Source organism: Falco naumanni, chromosome 3, assembly GCF_017639655.2.
Source record: "Falco naumanni isolate bFalNau1 chromosome 3, bFalNau1.pat, whole genome shotgun sequence".
In the NCBI taxonomy this organism is placed as follows: domain Eukaryota; kingdom Metazoa; phylum Chordata; class Aves; order Falconiformes; family Falconidae; genus Falco; species Falco naumanni.
The window spans coordinates 91,013,478-91,031,096 of NC_054056.1; the positions used below are offsets into that span (position 1 = coordinate 91,013,478).

The 17,619-nt window shown below is 39.6% G+C and overlaps 1 protein-coding gene across 4 annotated transcripts; it reads left to right on the top strand.

Moving 5' to 3' along the window:
* The first annotated feature begins 195 nt into the window (after positions 1–195).
* Positions 196–17,030, top strand: LOC121084668 (RING finger protein 151-like). Of its 4 annotated transcripts, none has more exons than XM_040586458.1 (7): positions 196–211; positions 5,277–5,306; positions 6,336–6,561; positions 7,786–7,925; positions 9,729–9,891; positions 11,163–11,283; positions 12,264–17,030. In XM_040586458.1, the coding sequence occupies exons 3-7, from the start codon at positions 6,356–6,358 to the stop codon at positions 12,498–12,500; spliced, it is 867 nt and encodes a 288-aa protein (XP_040442392.1). In that variant the 5' UTR covers positions 196–211; positions 5,277–5,306; positions 6,336–6,355; the 3' UTR covers positions 12,501–17,030. The 4 variants fall into 4 exon arrangements, with proteins under 4 accessions (XP_040442392.1, XP_040442391.1, XP_040442394.1 ...); XM_040586460.1 differs by lacking the exon at positions 196–211 and having other exon boundaries at positions 5,277–5,400; positions 12,264–12,506; positions 13,638–17,030; XM_040586457.1 differs by lacking the exon at positions 196–211 and having other exon boundaries at positions 4,985–5,400.
* Positions 17,031–17,619: the final 589 nt, after the last annotated feature.

Here is a 17,619-nt window from a genome sequence, read left to right on the forward strand (position 1 = left end):
CGCGCGGCGCTTCCCGCCCAGCGCGCGCGCCCGGGGCGGGGAGGGCGCGGCGTCACCCCGGCCGCGCGCGCCCGGCCCCTTCCGCCGGGGGAGCGCTGAGGTACGCGCGCGTGGCGGGGCCCCGCGGGGCGGCTCCCGGCGCCACACACAGCATGGCGGGGGCGCTGCGCTCCCTGCGCCGCGCGGCCGTCAAGCAAGAGCGGCTGCAAAAGTAACCTCCGTTTCGCGACAGCGGGCGGCGGCGGGGCACAGCGGCGGCGGTGGCGGCCGGGGTGGGCGGGTGAGTGGGGGGGCGGGTGGGTAGGTGGGTGGCTGCGGGCGGCGGGGCGGCGGCGGGCGGCCGTGCCGAGGGGGGCAGCGGTACCGCAGCGGCTGGCTGAGCGGAGCGGGGCCGTGGGGCGGGAGGCGTTGCGCCGGGGACCTCAGCGTTTGTCAGGGGTCGTTCGCCGGCGGCAGGCCTGGCGCTTGCACCGTCAGTCTCTGTGCCGGACTGGTCGTGGCTGTGCCATGCTGCTGAGGAGATGAGGAGGAGATAATGGCAAGTGAGGCCGCTTGGGTGCGGCTCCTTGGCGGTGCGTTGCTTCTCCAGGTGTTTCCAGTTAGTTTTGTTCTCTGTGACCAAGAGCGTTGGCCGTTCCTGAGGAGCCCACCCAGGCGTGGCCCAGAGGCCTTCCCTGTGCCTGTGCAGCGCTCCCACCCGAGCCTCTGAGGAGAGGCCCTCTGGCCGCTGTGCAGCGGGGTCCAGCCCTTTAAAGCCTAAAAAGTGGCCTGTGAGATGTGTATCTTGCATCATTCCACCTTGAGTAGGTTTTGCAGCACGACAGCAAGTGGAAATGTTACATAAAAATGTTCTTTGTCAAAGTAATTCTAGTTTCCTTGGTAGTTCCTGGTAGAGGCGCAGGCCTTAAATTAATTGTATATCCCTTACTGGTTATTATAGAAGCTTTTGTTAAGTAATTTTTTTCACATCAGTGTAAGCTGGTGTTGCTATCCATTCATTCTTATCCTCTTCTGTTCCCTTTCTCTTACACAAACATTCATGAGACTCCACAATGTACCAGTCTAGGAAGCTGAGCTGAGGCAGTAGCTCTATAGCAGCCTTAATCAGACACTGCTGCTGTCTGTCTTTCCTTTCTGCCCTGGCTGCAGTTTCTTATCCCCTGTCTTGCCCCACTTCCGTTGTCACTTGAGCCTTTGCTGAGCCATCTACAAAAGAACTTAGCCCAGCAAATCAGTGAGTAGTTGTCTGTAAGGTTAGTTATCTAAGTTCAGGAAAGGGCCAAATTAAATTAATTTACTGATTCAAGGGAGGAGGTAGAGGGAGGCTAGGATGATGTTAATTAGCAGACAGATTCACTTGGGCTACTGCAGGACAATTGCCAAGGTTAAAACTCCTTTTTTTCACCAGTTCAGTCTTAAAACAGGTCAGTTACCCGGTGCGATCATAGAATCATAGAATGGTTTGGATTGGAAGGGTCCCTAAAGATCATCTAGTTCCGACCCCAAATAATACATCCAGTAGCTATGGAAACAGCTTGTACTGTCACCGTTGAAGGGGTGAGTCTGCCTCTTTGAACATTAATGCTGGCTTGAAGTGGCTTACAGTGACTGTGTCAGAGTGGTAATAAGGCACCCTAAAATATCACTTCGATATAGCAAGATTTAAAGTACAGTGTATCTTTGTGAAAGTAGAAGCTGAAGCAATATCATATTTTAATGTCACCTCATCCCTGGGCCCTGCATAGATGGTTTGTTCTTCCAGTCACACAGCACTTCTGAAAATGCTGTATTAGTGATGCAAATCCGCTGTCATGATTCACTTCAGCCCTTCAAAATCTATGCTTTGTTTTGTCACCTGAAAAAAACCCCAGTTTTTAAAAATCAGAAACTACTGTAGATGGGGAAATGCAAGTCACTAATCTGATGTCAGTGTCCTGTTTTTGTTAGAATGGAATGGCTTTGATTAGTGCCAGATGTTTAGCAAGCTGTGCGATTATGTTGTTGGGAACTACATCCCATGTCTATTCTCTGTGCATCCACACAATCCACACAAAATCTCTGGTTGAAGGCAGTGTAGTACATACCTCAGGACTGGTTTTAGGTGTGCCTCTGCATGGCAAACAACATGGGATAACAGCTGCTAAAAATTGGCTCTTAGTATCTGTGAAGTGTGGAGATTTTTGCTTGTCAAAAACTATGGGGGAAAATAAAATACATGTAAAACCATGGAAAGCAAATAGCATGTAACAGTTTGTGGGGTTTCTACCCTCCAGATTTGGCACCCACAAATTCCAGATATCCTCGTGGAAAGTGTCACTGGTAATGGCCAGGTGATGGGCAGAATTCTGGACCAGAGAAGCCAAAGACAAGGCAAGGTTTGGAAATGTTAGTGGAGTATGTGAAGGCAGTGATAAATAATGTAGTTTCTAGGTACAAACAAAAAAGGAGTGTGACAATCAATAAATTGTAATGGAAGTAGAACAAAAGGTTTTGAGGCCAAGTGGAAAGAGAGACGTTTCTGGGGAAGAGCAGAATTTGAAAATGATGTTGTTTTGTGGCAGAAAGTACTGACTAAAGTCGCCTGTACTGCTAGAGTGCGTGGCATTCATCTGATGCTCTCCCTCTGATTATCTGCTGACTAAAGTGCATCTTTTGAAGCTGGCAGAAGATAAAACATCTCTGGTTCTTAATGTCAGGAATTTCTGCTGGAAGAGGTCTGGGATTTCAGTGGCAGCTGTTGCTGTAGGTCTCAGGCTCAAAGCCACAAGGTTTATGGCACTATGTGGGATGGTGCTGCTCCAGCATCAGTCTTGAAAACAGGCTGAAGTTCTCATCAGAACCCCTCTTGATTGTATATTTTGCCTCAAAGTTCCCATCCACTCTCTATTTGAACTCTGGGTTTAGTTAGGGCTTTACATATATAGATATATAATATTTGTTGCACTTCAGTTTGCTGTGAAACACAAAGTTTTTGTTTCCCACTTGCTAAAAATACCCTTTCCTGCATTCTGATAGACATCAAAGTTGTTAAAATATGCCAAAGAGTTTCTTGAAGACTTGGTGCTCAGGGATCAGCCACATGTGTGCAAAATGTAGCTTACAGCATCTGCAATTCCAGTAGAGCAGAAACCCTGGGACAGCAAAAATACTCACAGTTTTGTCATATCTTATATCTTTATGAAAGTTTTCTAAAAGCTGAATCCTCTGGGAACCACCAAGTCAAATCAAAATTTTAGGTGCACAATTCAAATTATAGATTGTGTATATGCTGCTTAACAGTCCTCCAGCATAAACATACTGTTGGGGAGAAGGGTTCGCCGGAGTCAAGAAGTCGCTCAATATGAGTTATGCATCTTGCTCAACTTTATTATTTCTAACATTACTTATATAGACTCAATATACATGCATATTCGTAAAGCAAAGATATAATTGGTTATTAGTCTCTAAGTGCGTGTGGTTTTCACACCCCTAATTATCATGACTAAAATAAGCATTCTATCCACGTAGCTAATTGTGTTGCTGTGCTTCAGCCTTGTAGTTTGTTACTCCCTATATTCCCATACCACTCCCTATCTTGGCCTTGCATCTGCCTTCCCAGCAGCTGTAGCTTGTTACAGCCACGGCCTGTTGGCACAACGTAATTACTTGGTCTCAGGATTCAAGAATAGCTCAAAGCTACCTTTCTTGTTAACTTCAGCACAGCAACTTCAGTACAATTCTAATTACAGGCCTATTCTAATACCAGGCCTGGATTGTGCAGATCTTCAGAGATTCTAAGGCCACGCTTCTGCAGCCATTCTTCTACAACATACTATATATTTCAATGCTTTTATCAGTATTGGGAACTAGTACTTGACTTCATGTTCTGCTACTGATAATTAGCATTGTTCTCCTCTCTTTAAACTTTCCATTGTGGTCCTTGGTGCCCTTTAAAATTACAGCTCTCTGCAAAAGTAACGCTCATTTTGTTCACAGTGAACTAGCAAAGTTCTGAATTTTCTGTCTTTACAGGAGACCTGTAAAAACATACAGGGCAACAACAGTGTGAAAAGAATTGTTTGTCCTCTTCGTAGTATGGTATTTCTTGAGCAGACTTTTCTAAGACATAGAATGTCCATGCTGTGGCCAAAGGAACAGCATATCCCAGATGCTTGTAAATTCAGTGGCCATGGGTTGTTGATGACAGTGTAGCCACAGAAGCACAGAGCTAAATGCGGTCTGTGAAATCTGCCTGGGACCTTGTCAGGTGTCTACATGGATTGCAATCCCTGCTGCTGTGGCAACGCTGTCACTAGGTCACCCAGCTAGTAGGTGTCCCAGCTAATCTAAAACTAGCTCAAGCATCTGCAAGCCAAGGTTTTGGCTGTACAATAAGTATGCCAGTAGAAAGAAAACACAATATGGAAACTGTAGCAGATGATGTGTTTTGTGTTTGGGTAATACGCATTCTTCCTTGCGTTATGTATGTTTTCATTACAGGTTTTTATTAACTTTAATCTTAGCAAATACCTTTTTAACACAAGAACCTTTCATAATCAGTAAGATATGCTTTGATACTCAGCTATATAAGATCTTCTAAATACCAGATTTATAGTATATTCATGAAGAGGAATTGCAAACTTTTTTTCCTTTAGAGCAAAATTTGACATTAGTCCTTAAAGACTACAGTTTTAATTCAGATTGCGATTCTCTTTGAATGTCATAGTGCAATTGCTAGATATCAATTTTAGGGATTTAAGTGATGACATTCTTTTAATTTTTGTTTAAGTGAGCATCCTGAGTTAAGCTACACATCAAGTGAATGTTATTTGTCAATAAAATGAGCCTGACTGTGATAGTTTTGTTTTAAAAATGAACTGCATGTCAAGCCTCCATAAAACCAGGTTAGACAAGAGACTTTCATCTTTTTAAAGTATATAATTTTACCAGATTTCAGCTGCTACTCTTCAATAATACTGTATTCTGTTGTCTTCAGTCTTACAAATAAAACTATAAGACTTCAAATTTAAATGGCAGCAGTGTGTTCAGTTTTATGGTAAGTGTCTGCATCAGTAATAATTGAAAGAAACACTGATGATTTCCCGCTCCCCTGCCCCAGCCCCTAATCTAGTCAGATCTCTTGTGTTGAATTGTAGATTTTACAGTGGCTTGCTTTGGAAAGCTTTGTGTTTATGGGCTGTTAGGACAGCATCTATTCAGCAGCTGGCTGGTTAGACATAGGACTCCGTAACTGAGGAAACACTACTGATCCTTTCTCTTTCTAATTTTTCTCATAGGCATAATAAAGCAGTGAAGAGAAACTTAAGGTGGGAAGCATTACATATCTTACTAATCAGAAAACTGTTTCTGAAGTATTTTGACAAACTGCATATATATATATATGTAGTAAAATCTAAAAAGGTAGGTTATCTTCTCCTTTATTTAGAAAAACTCATGGAAACATCTTTCAGGGGTCTCAGTGGGGTTATTTTTTTATATTAAGGAGGAATGCAAAGCCTAAAACATTCTTTTAGGTAAGTTCTGTGGAGTCTTACCAAATTCTAGTAGGCTTTTCATGATCGGATTTTGATGAAGGCAGATTGCCTGTTAGTTCTTCTTCACAAAGCTTTCAAATCCATTTAAAGGCTACTCGGTTTTATAAAATAGACCATGTAGAAGACAGTAGCTCCTCATTATTTCAGTTAGTGACAGTTTTGGCTTCTTTTTCTTCCTGGATATTAAGTATTTCTCTAGGCATGTAGAGATTTCATGCTTTTCCCTCTGGAGTGGATGTCTACAATGAGTAGAGAATCTTAGGTTGGTTGTTTTTTTTTCAGCGTGAAAACAACATATTAAGCGATGGTGCAGTTCATAAATACAAAATTGCTAGCTGAAAGTGCCACAGCTATTGTCTGTAAAGACACTGTTTCGTTAAGTATGTTAAGCATTATATAAAAGGCATTAAAATGGAAAGCAAACATTTGCATATGAACTTCTGTGATGTTTCTGCCTCAGGTAGAAGTCAAGTAAATAGAAACTGTATGTTTCACCGTGGCTGGTAGAACTATGTTCCGTAACAGAGTTCAGAAGAAGCACGGCTCAACCGTCCACTAAAATCTGCTTTCAGAATTCAGAGAATCTTGATATGAAATTGGGATTCTGACATCCAGCAGTACAGTCCTCAAATCCTCACTTAAATCTTAGTCACCACAAAGTATGTGTTTGCATTCTCACATGTGAAGTTCTTTATTCACATTGTTCTCCATATTTCTAGAATTGCTTCCAGGACTTTTTGTGGATCTAGCCATATGGATTCAGGACAAAGACTACTTTATTTCTGTGTGTTTTTTTAATAGGTTGAAAGTGTGTGGAGAGCATGGGTTATGATATCGAGCGTTTTGTTGGCTATGTTAATGAAGGGCTATTATGCTCCATCTGCCGTGATGTGTTAGAAGATCCATTACAGGCTCCTTGTGAACATGCTTTCTGTACTGCTTGTATACATGGATGGCTTGTTCATCACAGTAACTGCCCTGAAGACAGACAAATGATTGATGTATCTTTGCTGCGACCTCTCTACAGGTATACAGTAGTCTTGCTGTATGTTGAAATTACATGAATTTAGGATTTCTCAAATTTGCTTGCACAGCTTTATCTCTTGTCATTTACTGTCTCTCACATTGTCTTTATCCAATATGCCTGTGGCAGAAACCGATCATTTGCATGAAAGCATTAGCATTTTCTATTTATTCTAACTAACTTTCAAGGTATTAAATTTCAAAATGGAAAGAACACTTAATTTGTTCTCTCCACGTTTTTGTATCTTGAATGCTGATTCTAGATGTCTGTCTGGATATTCTTCTGAATGTCTTCTACAGCACCAAATCTTTCCCATGCTTTTTTAGAGAAAGAGGCAAAGCAACTCTTGGTAACAGTCACTAAACACTGTATAGCTTTTGTTTTTCCTTTTAGTCTTACCTCGATACTGTAGGGGGAGTTGTAATGAATAATTCCTGTTGACATGAACCAAACTTCTTGCCTTAAAATCCTTTTTTAAAAAGGTCTTTAGTTGTAAGAATATCTGTTGTAAAACAGGCTGTTTTGGCAAGTGTCTTCCATAATTGGTCATGCAGTTGGACTAGTTGATCATTGTAGGTCCTTTCCGACTGAGCTATTCTTATTAATTCCTGCTATTGCCAGCACAGCTTCATCAGTAGCTACTGCTTGCTGTTTAACCCCTGCATTGTCTAATCTTGCGCAGATTAACACTTACGTTGCGTTTAAAACCTTCAGCCACACATGTTATATTAACTCTTATTATTACTCTCAGTATTTTTGTCACTAATAAGATTTTATTCTTTGGAAAGTTGAGGTGTAGCGTAGGCAGAGCCCTAGAGTTTAATTTGTAGGTTGTCTGTACTCACTGTAGTCAGTTTGGTTTGGCATATTTAGAAACACAAACAGTGACAGTGAGTAGCCTTAGTGTTTGTTATTGCTAATATCTCCTGAGCTAGCAAAAGGTCATGATTAAAAATTTATTCAAAAATAAAGATTTAATTTGCACATTTAATTTTGGAGACTGAATGTTCCATTAACATTGTTTCCTTTAAGCCTGTTCTTTTCCAATATGATCACTTTAATTGTAAAAAAAAAAAAAAAAAAAAAATCAAATAAGCTGAATATTCATGGTTTTTCCTAATGGAGATTAGAATCTTACTTTCTTTTCCCAAATGTTGAAAATACAGACCTTTTTTTCAATTGCGTTCCCAGATTTAAGAAGAAATTGATTTTTTTTTTTGCATGTAGATATATGAAAAATGATTTAAACCGTCTTCAGCTACATTGCAAAAACAGAGAGTATGGCTGTGAAATGATTTGTTCTCTGGAATCTATAGACAGGCATGAAAGGGAGTGTGAATACAGTCAGATACCTTGCTCCAATGCAGGTGAGTAACCTTCAGAGAAGTTGAATCCTTTATATTCAGAAAACGTGTTTGTCGTCTTTCTGTCAATAGAATGGGAATAATGGCTGTTATTTCCATACAGAAATTCAAAGCTTTGGCATGATCTACTCTTTACAGCAGTGTTTTTGAACAAAATGTGTTACCCGTTTATGGCAATCATGATCATTAGCAATAGTTTCTTATCCAAAAACTAACCAAAATGAGTATGATGGACTTCAAATTTATGAAAATACAGCAGTGCGTTTGTTTTGCTTCCTGTCAAGTTATGAATTTGGATTTCAGTTTTGTCTGCTCGTTTTGATTTTTGTATGAATATAATAGCACCTACAGAATGCTTATGGGTTGCAATTTATTTACAAAATAGCTTGTTGCCTGGTGCATGTGCAGCCACCCACTCTGTCTCATGGTTTTAATAAAAATGTATTTTGGAAATAAGAATTGCTTTGAGCTAAATTCTGGTTAGAATTGTGTTCATGTTAAGGTTTTTATTTAAAACAAACTTACACCTCTTGAGGAAGAAACATACTGCTAAAAAGGAACATAGTACTGTAATTTACCAGTCGATTTTATTCAATATGTCATATGTTCCTGCAAAGTTAATTTCTAATAAATGGTGCTAAGGGCATAGTCAAGTCTGCCATTGTAATTAATTATAAGACGATTAAGGTGCTAAAATCACTCCACCAGAAGTTATAATTTCTCTTAGCAGTAAGTGACTCCTGCAGATGCTTCAAATTCACCTCTGTTACTTTCTGCAGGAAGAGTAGCATTTATAGAGTTACTACACCTTATCTCTGATGTCTGGTATTCAGGGTGTGAGGGCTCTTACATCTCGAACTCTTTCTCAAGAATACATCGGAGTGTATTTTGAGTACCTCAATTACAAGTCATTATATTAGTAAAGCTTCTTGAGGCGGCTGTGTTTTGTAATTTTCTGGTGTAGTTTGTTGGCAAGTTTCATTGCACCATTGTTTCAGTTTTCTTACATCAATTTTATCTTCAAATGAAATGGAAGCCTGTATTACAGCAAACTGTACCTCAAAGATTGAATATTAAAGACTACAAACTTCAAGTTTGGAGTGTTAAATGTAGCAATAATTTATACAGTGTTCATTTTTGGTTCTCTACATTTTACTTTTAATCACTGCAGATTTGTAAAGTTTGTGTCCTTGAATTTCTGTGGAAATGTTTCTATTTTTGCATCATTTATTAAAAGTTCATAAATAAATTTCTTGTTTATTTATGTGGTCTAGTATGTTATACATAAGACCAACAAATTGTCAGGAAAATAAGGTTATATTCCGTGTCACCCCCGTTGCTGTTACTACGTGTCTTTGGACCTTTTATTCCTAAATTTGGTAACCTACTGTTTTTCACACATTTGCATTCTTCTTCAATTCCAGTCACTGCAATCTATGGTGGAAGCACAGGCAAGTTGCTAGTGTCTTAGCTTGGCATCAGCATTGTCATTACTGAAGTTGCTTTAATGCCAGACCAGCAGTAGAAGACTTCACATAAAATACCTACTTTCAGTTTTTCAGTATTTTCAGTTAATGGATAAATATCATAATGACTTTTTTAAAGTGTTTTATTACTAGTTATGCGTGTTATAATTATCATATTTCATGTTCTAAAGAAATCACTTTTTTCATTGCTTTAACAGATTGGCTGTTGCTTAGCTCAGGATATTGCGGCTTGCTTGCTTGAGTGTTTTTGTTTGGAATTAATTAAAATGCTTTTGTTAGTTGCAAACAACTGGCTTACCTTACTGTGTTCCCTGTTCAGGTTGTACAGTTCAGATTGAACGACGTAACTTAGATGGTCACCTGGCAGTGTGTGAATATCGGAGCCGTGAATGCCCTAATGGTTGTGGTTACACCATTCTCAGTGCAGAAGACACACAGCATAATTGCGTAGCTGAGCTAAGAACTGAGCTAGAACTACTTCGGTACAAATCTTCTGTTTCTTTGATGTTTGTGTTAGTCTAGGCCTGAAAAACAGTGCATGAAGCACTTCAAATACTAGTACTAGATTCTGGTATGTGTTAAATAGCCTGTTAATTACTTGATACTAATAGGTCAGAGTATTATGTCAGCATAGACTTTAAATTTTTACTCTTCTGATTCTTTTGCTGGTTTGGTTGTGGTTTTTTTCCCCAAGTTATTATAAATCCTAAAATACCATTGCCTGTAGCTCAACAAAGCTGTGAGCTGACTGTTTAAAATGACAAAGTACCTAAGAAAGCTGGACTGAAGTTGGCAATTTCATTTTTTCCATTGGCCTGCTGTAGACCCAAGGTCACATTATTAATGATTATATTTAGTTTATATTTCACATATGTTTATAGTTTATACAGATCCAGAAGATTAAAATCTCTAGTTATTTTGGCAAGTACAGACTGATAGATTAAACCTCTTAGGGTCTAATTTCCACTTTTTTATTAAGATCCTGGCAGATTATTAACAGTTGGTGAATATGACTCTTCTTACTGGCATCTTCTTTTCCCTCATATATGCTCCTGTACCTTTCCCCTCCCATGATATTCCAGTTGGACTTTTTTTTTTTTTTCTTTTTTTCCCCCCAATGCTCCTTCCCATTTCTGTCTTTCAGCTCACCAAGTCTTGTGCTCTTGAATATTGCGATGAAGTCAGGCTCAAATCTGGTTCAAATGCATTGAAACGCAAGGGGTTCTGCTACCTGGTCCTGGTTTTTGAACTCAAAAGGTTAATGTAGTACCAGCTAGGTTTTGGCTATAAGGCTGTGTGAATGATTAGGTTATAATAGTTTACTGCATACCATCATTTAGCATCCACCATAAAAGTGACAGGATTACATGTTTAGCAATACTATAGTATTCAAACTTTTTATCTTGACTGTGTTTAGTAATACTAAGCAAGTAAATACTATACGTAAAAGGTCATAAGTCATTTAAAATCATAAATATGTGTTCTTGAGCTTATAGAGTTACTTCAGGAATATGATACAGTTGTCCCCTGTATAAGCTGTGTATGGTCACTCAGTGCCCCTAGGGCACAATGCACTTTCCTATGCTAGTTTTATTTAAATTAATAAACAGTACTATCATGCCTCTAGAGGGGTGTCCTGCGGAGTATGATGGGAATCAGATTGGGCTGTTAGGCTGCAAGAAGGCTTTCTGGAATTTGAAAATCATTATTTTCCATGCTTACAAGGCTTAACAAGGGGAAATAAATTTTTTAGGTCAGAAATGATCTGCAGAGTGGAGGAGGCAAAACATGAGATGGAGTCGAGGTTAGATTCACAGAGAAGGCACATGGTCCAAAAAGAGAGTATTCTGCAAAATGAAATTGAAGAACTGAAGGTAAGTATGATAATTTTCTTTTCTTTTTTGTCCTCTCCTAACAGTCTAGCTTTTTGCTTTTCCCAGCAGTTGTCTTTTACTTTGTAAGTGGAGTCTCATAGAAATAAGAATTAGATTAAGTATGGGAAGCAAAAGAGGTGTTAGCATAATGCTTTGCCAGGGTAATCGGCTCGGTTGAGAAGCAGGCTGAGTGCTTTATTCTTGTGGTTTATTTACTTCAAATTCATTTGGGGCTAACCTGGGTACCCCTGTACAAGGACTGCATCATTCTGTGCATACATAGCATGTTGGCACATCTATCTGAAACTCATTTTCAGTATCTAAACGTAGGGCACACATCGCAAATTTGATGTAATTGAATATTCAGCTCCTTTTTTAGTGCTGTCCAAGGTGGCATAATCCAGTGCTGACACAGAGTCCTACTGCAGGCAGTGGTACTTACATTATGGTTCAGCTGTGGTCAAAGGGTTGGGAGAGTTGCACTGCAAACTTAATCAAGTAACAAGCAAGGCAGTCTTATCCTTTCATTCATCTAGTTCTTATTGTATCACAGAATAATGATTTTTAAAGCCCAAAGCAATGGATGTTCTTTATAGATTAAATTTTTATTTTTACTGGATTTGACGTTAAGTCCTTGAAGAATGTATCTGAATATAACCAAAACCTTATTTTGCTTGGAGTCTTCAGATAGAAAATTTAAGCAGCAACTAGGTAAGTCCACTGTTTCTTGTTATACTTTATGAGAAACGTTTTGCACATTTAGGAAAACTGTATTGGAATCTTTGAAACAAGACCATCTCAGAAGGTGAATGCTGGATTGTGTCTCAAATTGTTTACATTTGTTCTGTCTATCAAAAAATTATTTCAGTGTTGCTTATTCTTTGTAATACTTCACCCTTCATGCGTGGCCAATTCAAGTTCATACAACCATCATTAGAAAAGAATGTGTTTCTTGGAGTAAATGTGTATTTGCATTTCAGAGTCAGATGTCACGAATGATGTCAGATGTACGCTCTCTGATGGCTGCAGAGAGACAGCACCGTCAAGAGCTGGAGCAGGCAGAGCTAGAAAAACGGGAATTAATGGAGCTGCTGAAGGGGCTGCAGAAGGACTGTCGATTAACTACTACAGAAGGAAGCAGGAAGTCAACAAATTTCCGCCCTCTGACACGACTAGAAAGTGTAAAACGAAAACCTAGGGAAGTTACAGTTATCTAAACAGAAGTAAGCTCAAAAAGCATTTTCTTCTATTTTCTGTGACCATCTGGCAAACTTTTCTACTTTCTAGGAATGATTGGTAAACTTTGTCATTTCAGATTTGTTTTCTTTTGAAATCTAGATTACTACTTGATCTCCTCTTGGGGCATAAAAACAAACAGATAATTTTCTCTTAAGGAACACTGAGCATTAAAATCAATAACTGGCAAATACATTTTTAGCTAATGTTTTTATGAAAGAGGGGAAGGAGACTTGCTTTGTTATATCTCTTCAGTACATCTTTTACAGGAGTCTTTCAAGCCTGAAAGCCTAGAGCATTTTAAAGTCAAAGATACTTAAAGGTTGTTTCCTTCCTGGTCAGTTATGGTCCATTTATATGGTCTAGTTTATACTTATACTTGAAACAGAAAGAAAGTGTCATCATCAATAATGACATTTGGGATGTATTTAATCTGGGGGAAAGTCAGTAACAGAAATAAATAGATTTTGTTTGTTTATAGTCTGTAGAAGGTCTATTTCCAAGGTGGAAAGAAAGCACTTTAAATTGTAATTCTACTGTTACATAACAGCTTCAGGTGAAGTTGGCTTTTACTTTAGAGCTTTTCTAATTTCCCAGGTTGATACACACTTAAGAGACTAATACCGAAGTCCAAGGTAATAGTTATCTAAAACCTTTTAAATAGATACGTGAGTAACCTGGAGTTTGTGGGAGGGATCTACATTTTATTGAAAATTTTGAAGCTTTTATATGTGGAAATATCAACTATTTCTACAGTGTCGTTTAAGCTTAAGACCAGCCATTCAGTATTCAGTATCTTTAAAGCATATATAGAAATACCTAGAGTATCCTTAATTGCCTTTTGGCAGGCTTTAGGCTACTTGAACATTAAAGTCCACAACAGATGAATGCTTGTGCAGTCACTTGGACTTCAGATGTCTCTATTAGTACTCAAGTTTGCAGTTCTGTAAGAGCTAGGATTTTTTTAACAAACCCACAAATACCAAATCAAGGGGGCATTTATCTATAGGGACTGCATGAGAAATCTGTACAGTTGAAAGACTTTTCTGTAAACTTCTCACACAGCCTGTTCATGTTTTTTTCAGTGGTATAACAAAGCCATATTCTATCTGTTGCAGCTCTTCAGTGGAGTAACTAGGGAAGAACCTGGCCTCCTGTTTACTGAATGTGTTAAATCAGTTTGGAGCTTTCAGGAACGTGTGCAGGTGCAAAAATCTGAATAAGCTAATTTTATAGTTTAGAAAGCAAATACATCACTGTGCATGCCTTGCTGTCGCTCAGACCAACGCTTTTGTGGCTAACAGCATAACCAAAGAGAGAGGCAGCAACTTTCTTCAGCACATACACTACATTATGAAGACTTGCAGTCAGAGCTGTTTTAATTTCAAGCATTAACAAATCCTTCTAACTTGCTGTTTCTTTAGTACCACTGAAGCAGATGGGAACATGTTCAGGTCTTGTGCTTTTAAAACCGAACAAAAACAATCCTCTCTAAAAGCTTTTTGTTATGTTTCATGTTTTCTGAAAGAAAGTTACGTCCAAATATTTACATGGTTTCAGTCCTTACATTCTAGATTAAATTACAATCGTTGAAAGCATTTAGGTCACTATAGTAGTCTCACCAACTCATGACGTAGCACATCTCTTAAGCAGGCATATTTAACAATCTGAAACAATAAAATAGTAGCTATAATTTGGGAAGACCTTCAATCACGCAAAACATTCAGTGGTCAATTCACTTGCATCAGTGTGCATATTAAAGCTGTAGGTAGAAGGTAAGAATGCTTTTATTATCTTGTGTTCTAAATAAGCAAGCTGTTAGTGTCTGTGGTCTGTGTGACTCTATTGCAGCATTCACGCTAATTTTGAAGCTTCTTGGCAACACCAGATTTCATGCTATTAGAATGAATCCAGTGCTTTTCTGTGTACTGTAACTGTGGTTCTGTGATGTGACTTTATCTACTTTGCTTAATGTGAAAGAAGAAAATTACTTCAAAATCCTATAGAACTCAGACGAGCTGGATCATCTTTCTCAAGTTGGAGGGCAGTAACCCAATCTTTTCTGTTCTGACTGCAGAAAAAAAAAGCAAGTTAACTAGCTCTGTACTTTCTCCATAATGGGATCTCTGCATATGTTGAATTTCACCCATATTTATGACTAAATTCCTCCTAGTATAGAGAACTAGGGTTTATGTAATAGTTACATGTGGTCTACTGTCTGTCCCCTAAGTGACAGACGTGAAACCGTGAGCAAACACATCCTGGGTGGTAAGGAAGGGACTTTCAGCTGCGCCATCTATGTAGCTTCTAGTTGCCAGCTCTGGAGCACCTGAACTTCCAGTGCTGAAATGTGGCAATGCTTTGGGCCCGCGTGCTGCTGCGGTGACCTGCCAGCTCGGCTTTCCTTCAGCAGCCGAGGAGCACTTGCAGAGGTACCTTAAATGGGCCTATAGCAGCTAGTAGCGTCAGACCCCTCTAGTTACTTCAAACTTAATCTCCCGTTCCCCTGTGTTGATAACTGTTCTGCACTTAAGATTTTCCACTGACAATGAACCACTCACAGGGTGGCATATGCTGAAGTATGGCCATCATTTTACTTGTCTTATAATTAACTAGGCTGAAATGAAATAGCCATTATCTCTCAATATTTTATCTACTTTTAGCTTTTCCAGTTTCATGTATTACACGGCTCTTAATAGCAGCTGGCAGAACCAAGGCAATGAATTTTCTTTCTTTCAAATAGTCTGTTAATCCCTTTTATAAAAACTAAGGGTCCAAGTATTGTAGCAGACTTGGTGTAAGTAAAGACATTAAGTTGGAAGTGCTACTTGCCTAGTCACAATCGTATCTTAGGATTATACGAGAGACACTGCTTAAGGTGCATTACGGGAGGGCTCCAGCACTGAACTACTGGTATTAGTGTTCTCATACTAAATCATGCTTTAAGCAGTTCCATTTCCTGACAGGTTAACTGTGCTGAGAGCAAGTGGAACTGTTACTGAAATGGACCAGTAACTGTGCAAATGCAAACAGTTGTTGTATTTTTAGTTGTTTCTGATGGCACTTTGGAGCTAGAAGAGGGTGAGCAAGGACTGTGGAGAGTGGAGAGACTAAGTGCAGGCTGACTGTCTTCCCTCAGCCCAGGAGCAACAACGCAGCTGCGCCAGCCCGTGCCACCAGCTGGCTTGTGGCATTACTGTTAACACAGCATTAGAGTTAAAAGGAGATTAAATCTTTATCCACAATTAAGTGGGTATGAAATGTAACAGTACCAACCTGGGAGATTCACAAGTAAAACTCAGAGGGAGCAAGCTGTTCAGTGCGTGAGGCTACAAGGTATTACAAGGAGTTGAGCAAATTTTTATCCTACGTTAAATTGGGTGAAAAAGAATAACACCAAGGTAGTATTTAAAAAATAATATTTTAAAGCAAGTGGTAAGTTTGTCTGGAAAGAAAATCAACATTTACGTATTTATTCTGAATACCCAAGAAGCCAGTTACAAATACATGTTCCCTTAAACTGACTTCTCCACTTGAGAGATCAAATTCAAGACAAAATCCTGTTTTCTTCTGTTTGCTTCAGCGTTAAAGCTGCATTCCCTCTTCTCCTGCATTCCTCCCAAAGCAAAAAATTGTTGGTGGTCTTGGCCAGTACGGACTGTTGCTGCTGGGATTACTTTATCTGGAGTGAGAACAGTAACTTTTGGGGAGAGCTTCCAGTAGATTTAGATGAGTTTCCACAAAAGGCATGGAAGTGAGAGCCATGCATCCGAGTCAGGTGCCAGAGTGGCAAGAAGGAATTTTACTGGACTTCCTAATTAAGGTGGCAGTTTTTAATTAGTGTGATTCTAGTACTAGATTAACAGTCTCATATGAGATGTTAATTTAGTAGCACACATCTACGAGAGTTTCTTGTCAGCACGGAAGGGAATGGAATTACACAGTCCAGCAAAACACCTAAGATAGTGAAGTATTTTGACTGCCCAAGAGTGGTTTTATCTCAGATGTTCTTAGGTGGTTTTTAAGTTTAATGCATTAATAGATCCCAGGTGGCAAACAGTTCCTAAGATTTATAGAAATGGGTAGCCCTGCAAATTAAATTTTCCACATGGTGTCCTCTTGGATGTTTCTGGCATGGTGCTTTTCTACAGCCATTTTACTTAGAAGTGCTGGATAGTATTTAAAGGGAGCAGTACTAGCCTTGCCTTTCTCCCGTACTGCTTGTCAGGCGAAGTATGGTAGGTCAGGGAGATTTTACCACATAGATAGATGCCTTTATAAAGACCTACAATTCTATGCAACTTTCTATTAACAAATAAAACATTGAACTGTCTTCCAGCATTATGGTTCACTGCCAATCTATTTACATTTTCTACCTTTATATACGCAAGGATAAAACAGAGCTTAACAGATCTTAATCTCTAGTCTGTAAAAGAAACAGTAACACTATTTGTATCACTTTGAAAAACACTTTGTATAAAAGTTGAACTAATAAAGGGTCTATACCATGATTAATGCAGTGTGGTTCACTTTCTGTTCCAGAAGTTTGGAGTGCTGCCTTTATCAGATGAAACAGGAAAATGGCGGTGTGCTGCCTGCGCAGCACGGGCGGTCAGGAATTGGCTACAATATAGGGTCGGTGCCCTGGAGCAGGCAAGGCTGAAAATACAGCCGGAGGGAGTATCTAGCAATAAACACGGCAGGCGGTCAGGCAGACTGCCCCTGGTTCCCCAGGATTTTTCTCCTGCCTCACAGGTGGGAGTTTCTGAATGGGATGAACAGCTGCTTTGAAGGCAAAGAGCTAGCCAAAGCTGCCAGCCGCTAGCCTCCAACAGTGTGGCACTCCGGTCCTGCACAGGCAGCAGGATAATAAACCGGCAGCAAGGGAAAAAATAATTCACCATCCATCAACTGCACAGATCTCACCCCTAATGCAGGTTTTTCATAGCCACCAACAAAAGCCCATGTGGGATATGAACATGTAACAAACAGGAAAACAAGAGGGATGTTCAAAAGTTCTAACCTTAAACACGAACAATCTGGACACGGGGCCCTGCAGAGCGTGAATCTGCTGCAAGCCTATTCTCTCACCTGACGGGA

Bases quoted from the DNA above. Each gene is read 5' to 3' on its own strand.
- LOC121084668 (XM_040586458.1), top strand. From the start codon at position 6,356: ATGGGTTATGATATCGAGCGTTTTGTTGGCTATGTTAATGAAGGGCTA. The intron at 6,562-7,785 runs GTATACAGTAGT...TTTTGCATGTAG, and splicing joins TTGCTGCGACCTCTCTACAG to ATATATGAAAAATGATTTAA. The intron at 9,892-11,162 runs GTACAAATCTTC...TAAATTTTTTAG, and splicing joins ACTGAGCTAGAACTACTTCG to GTCAGAAATGATCTGCAGAG.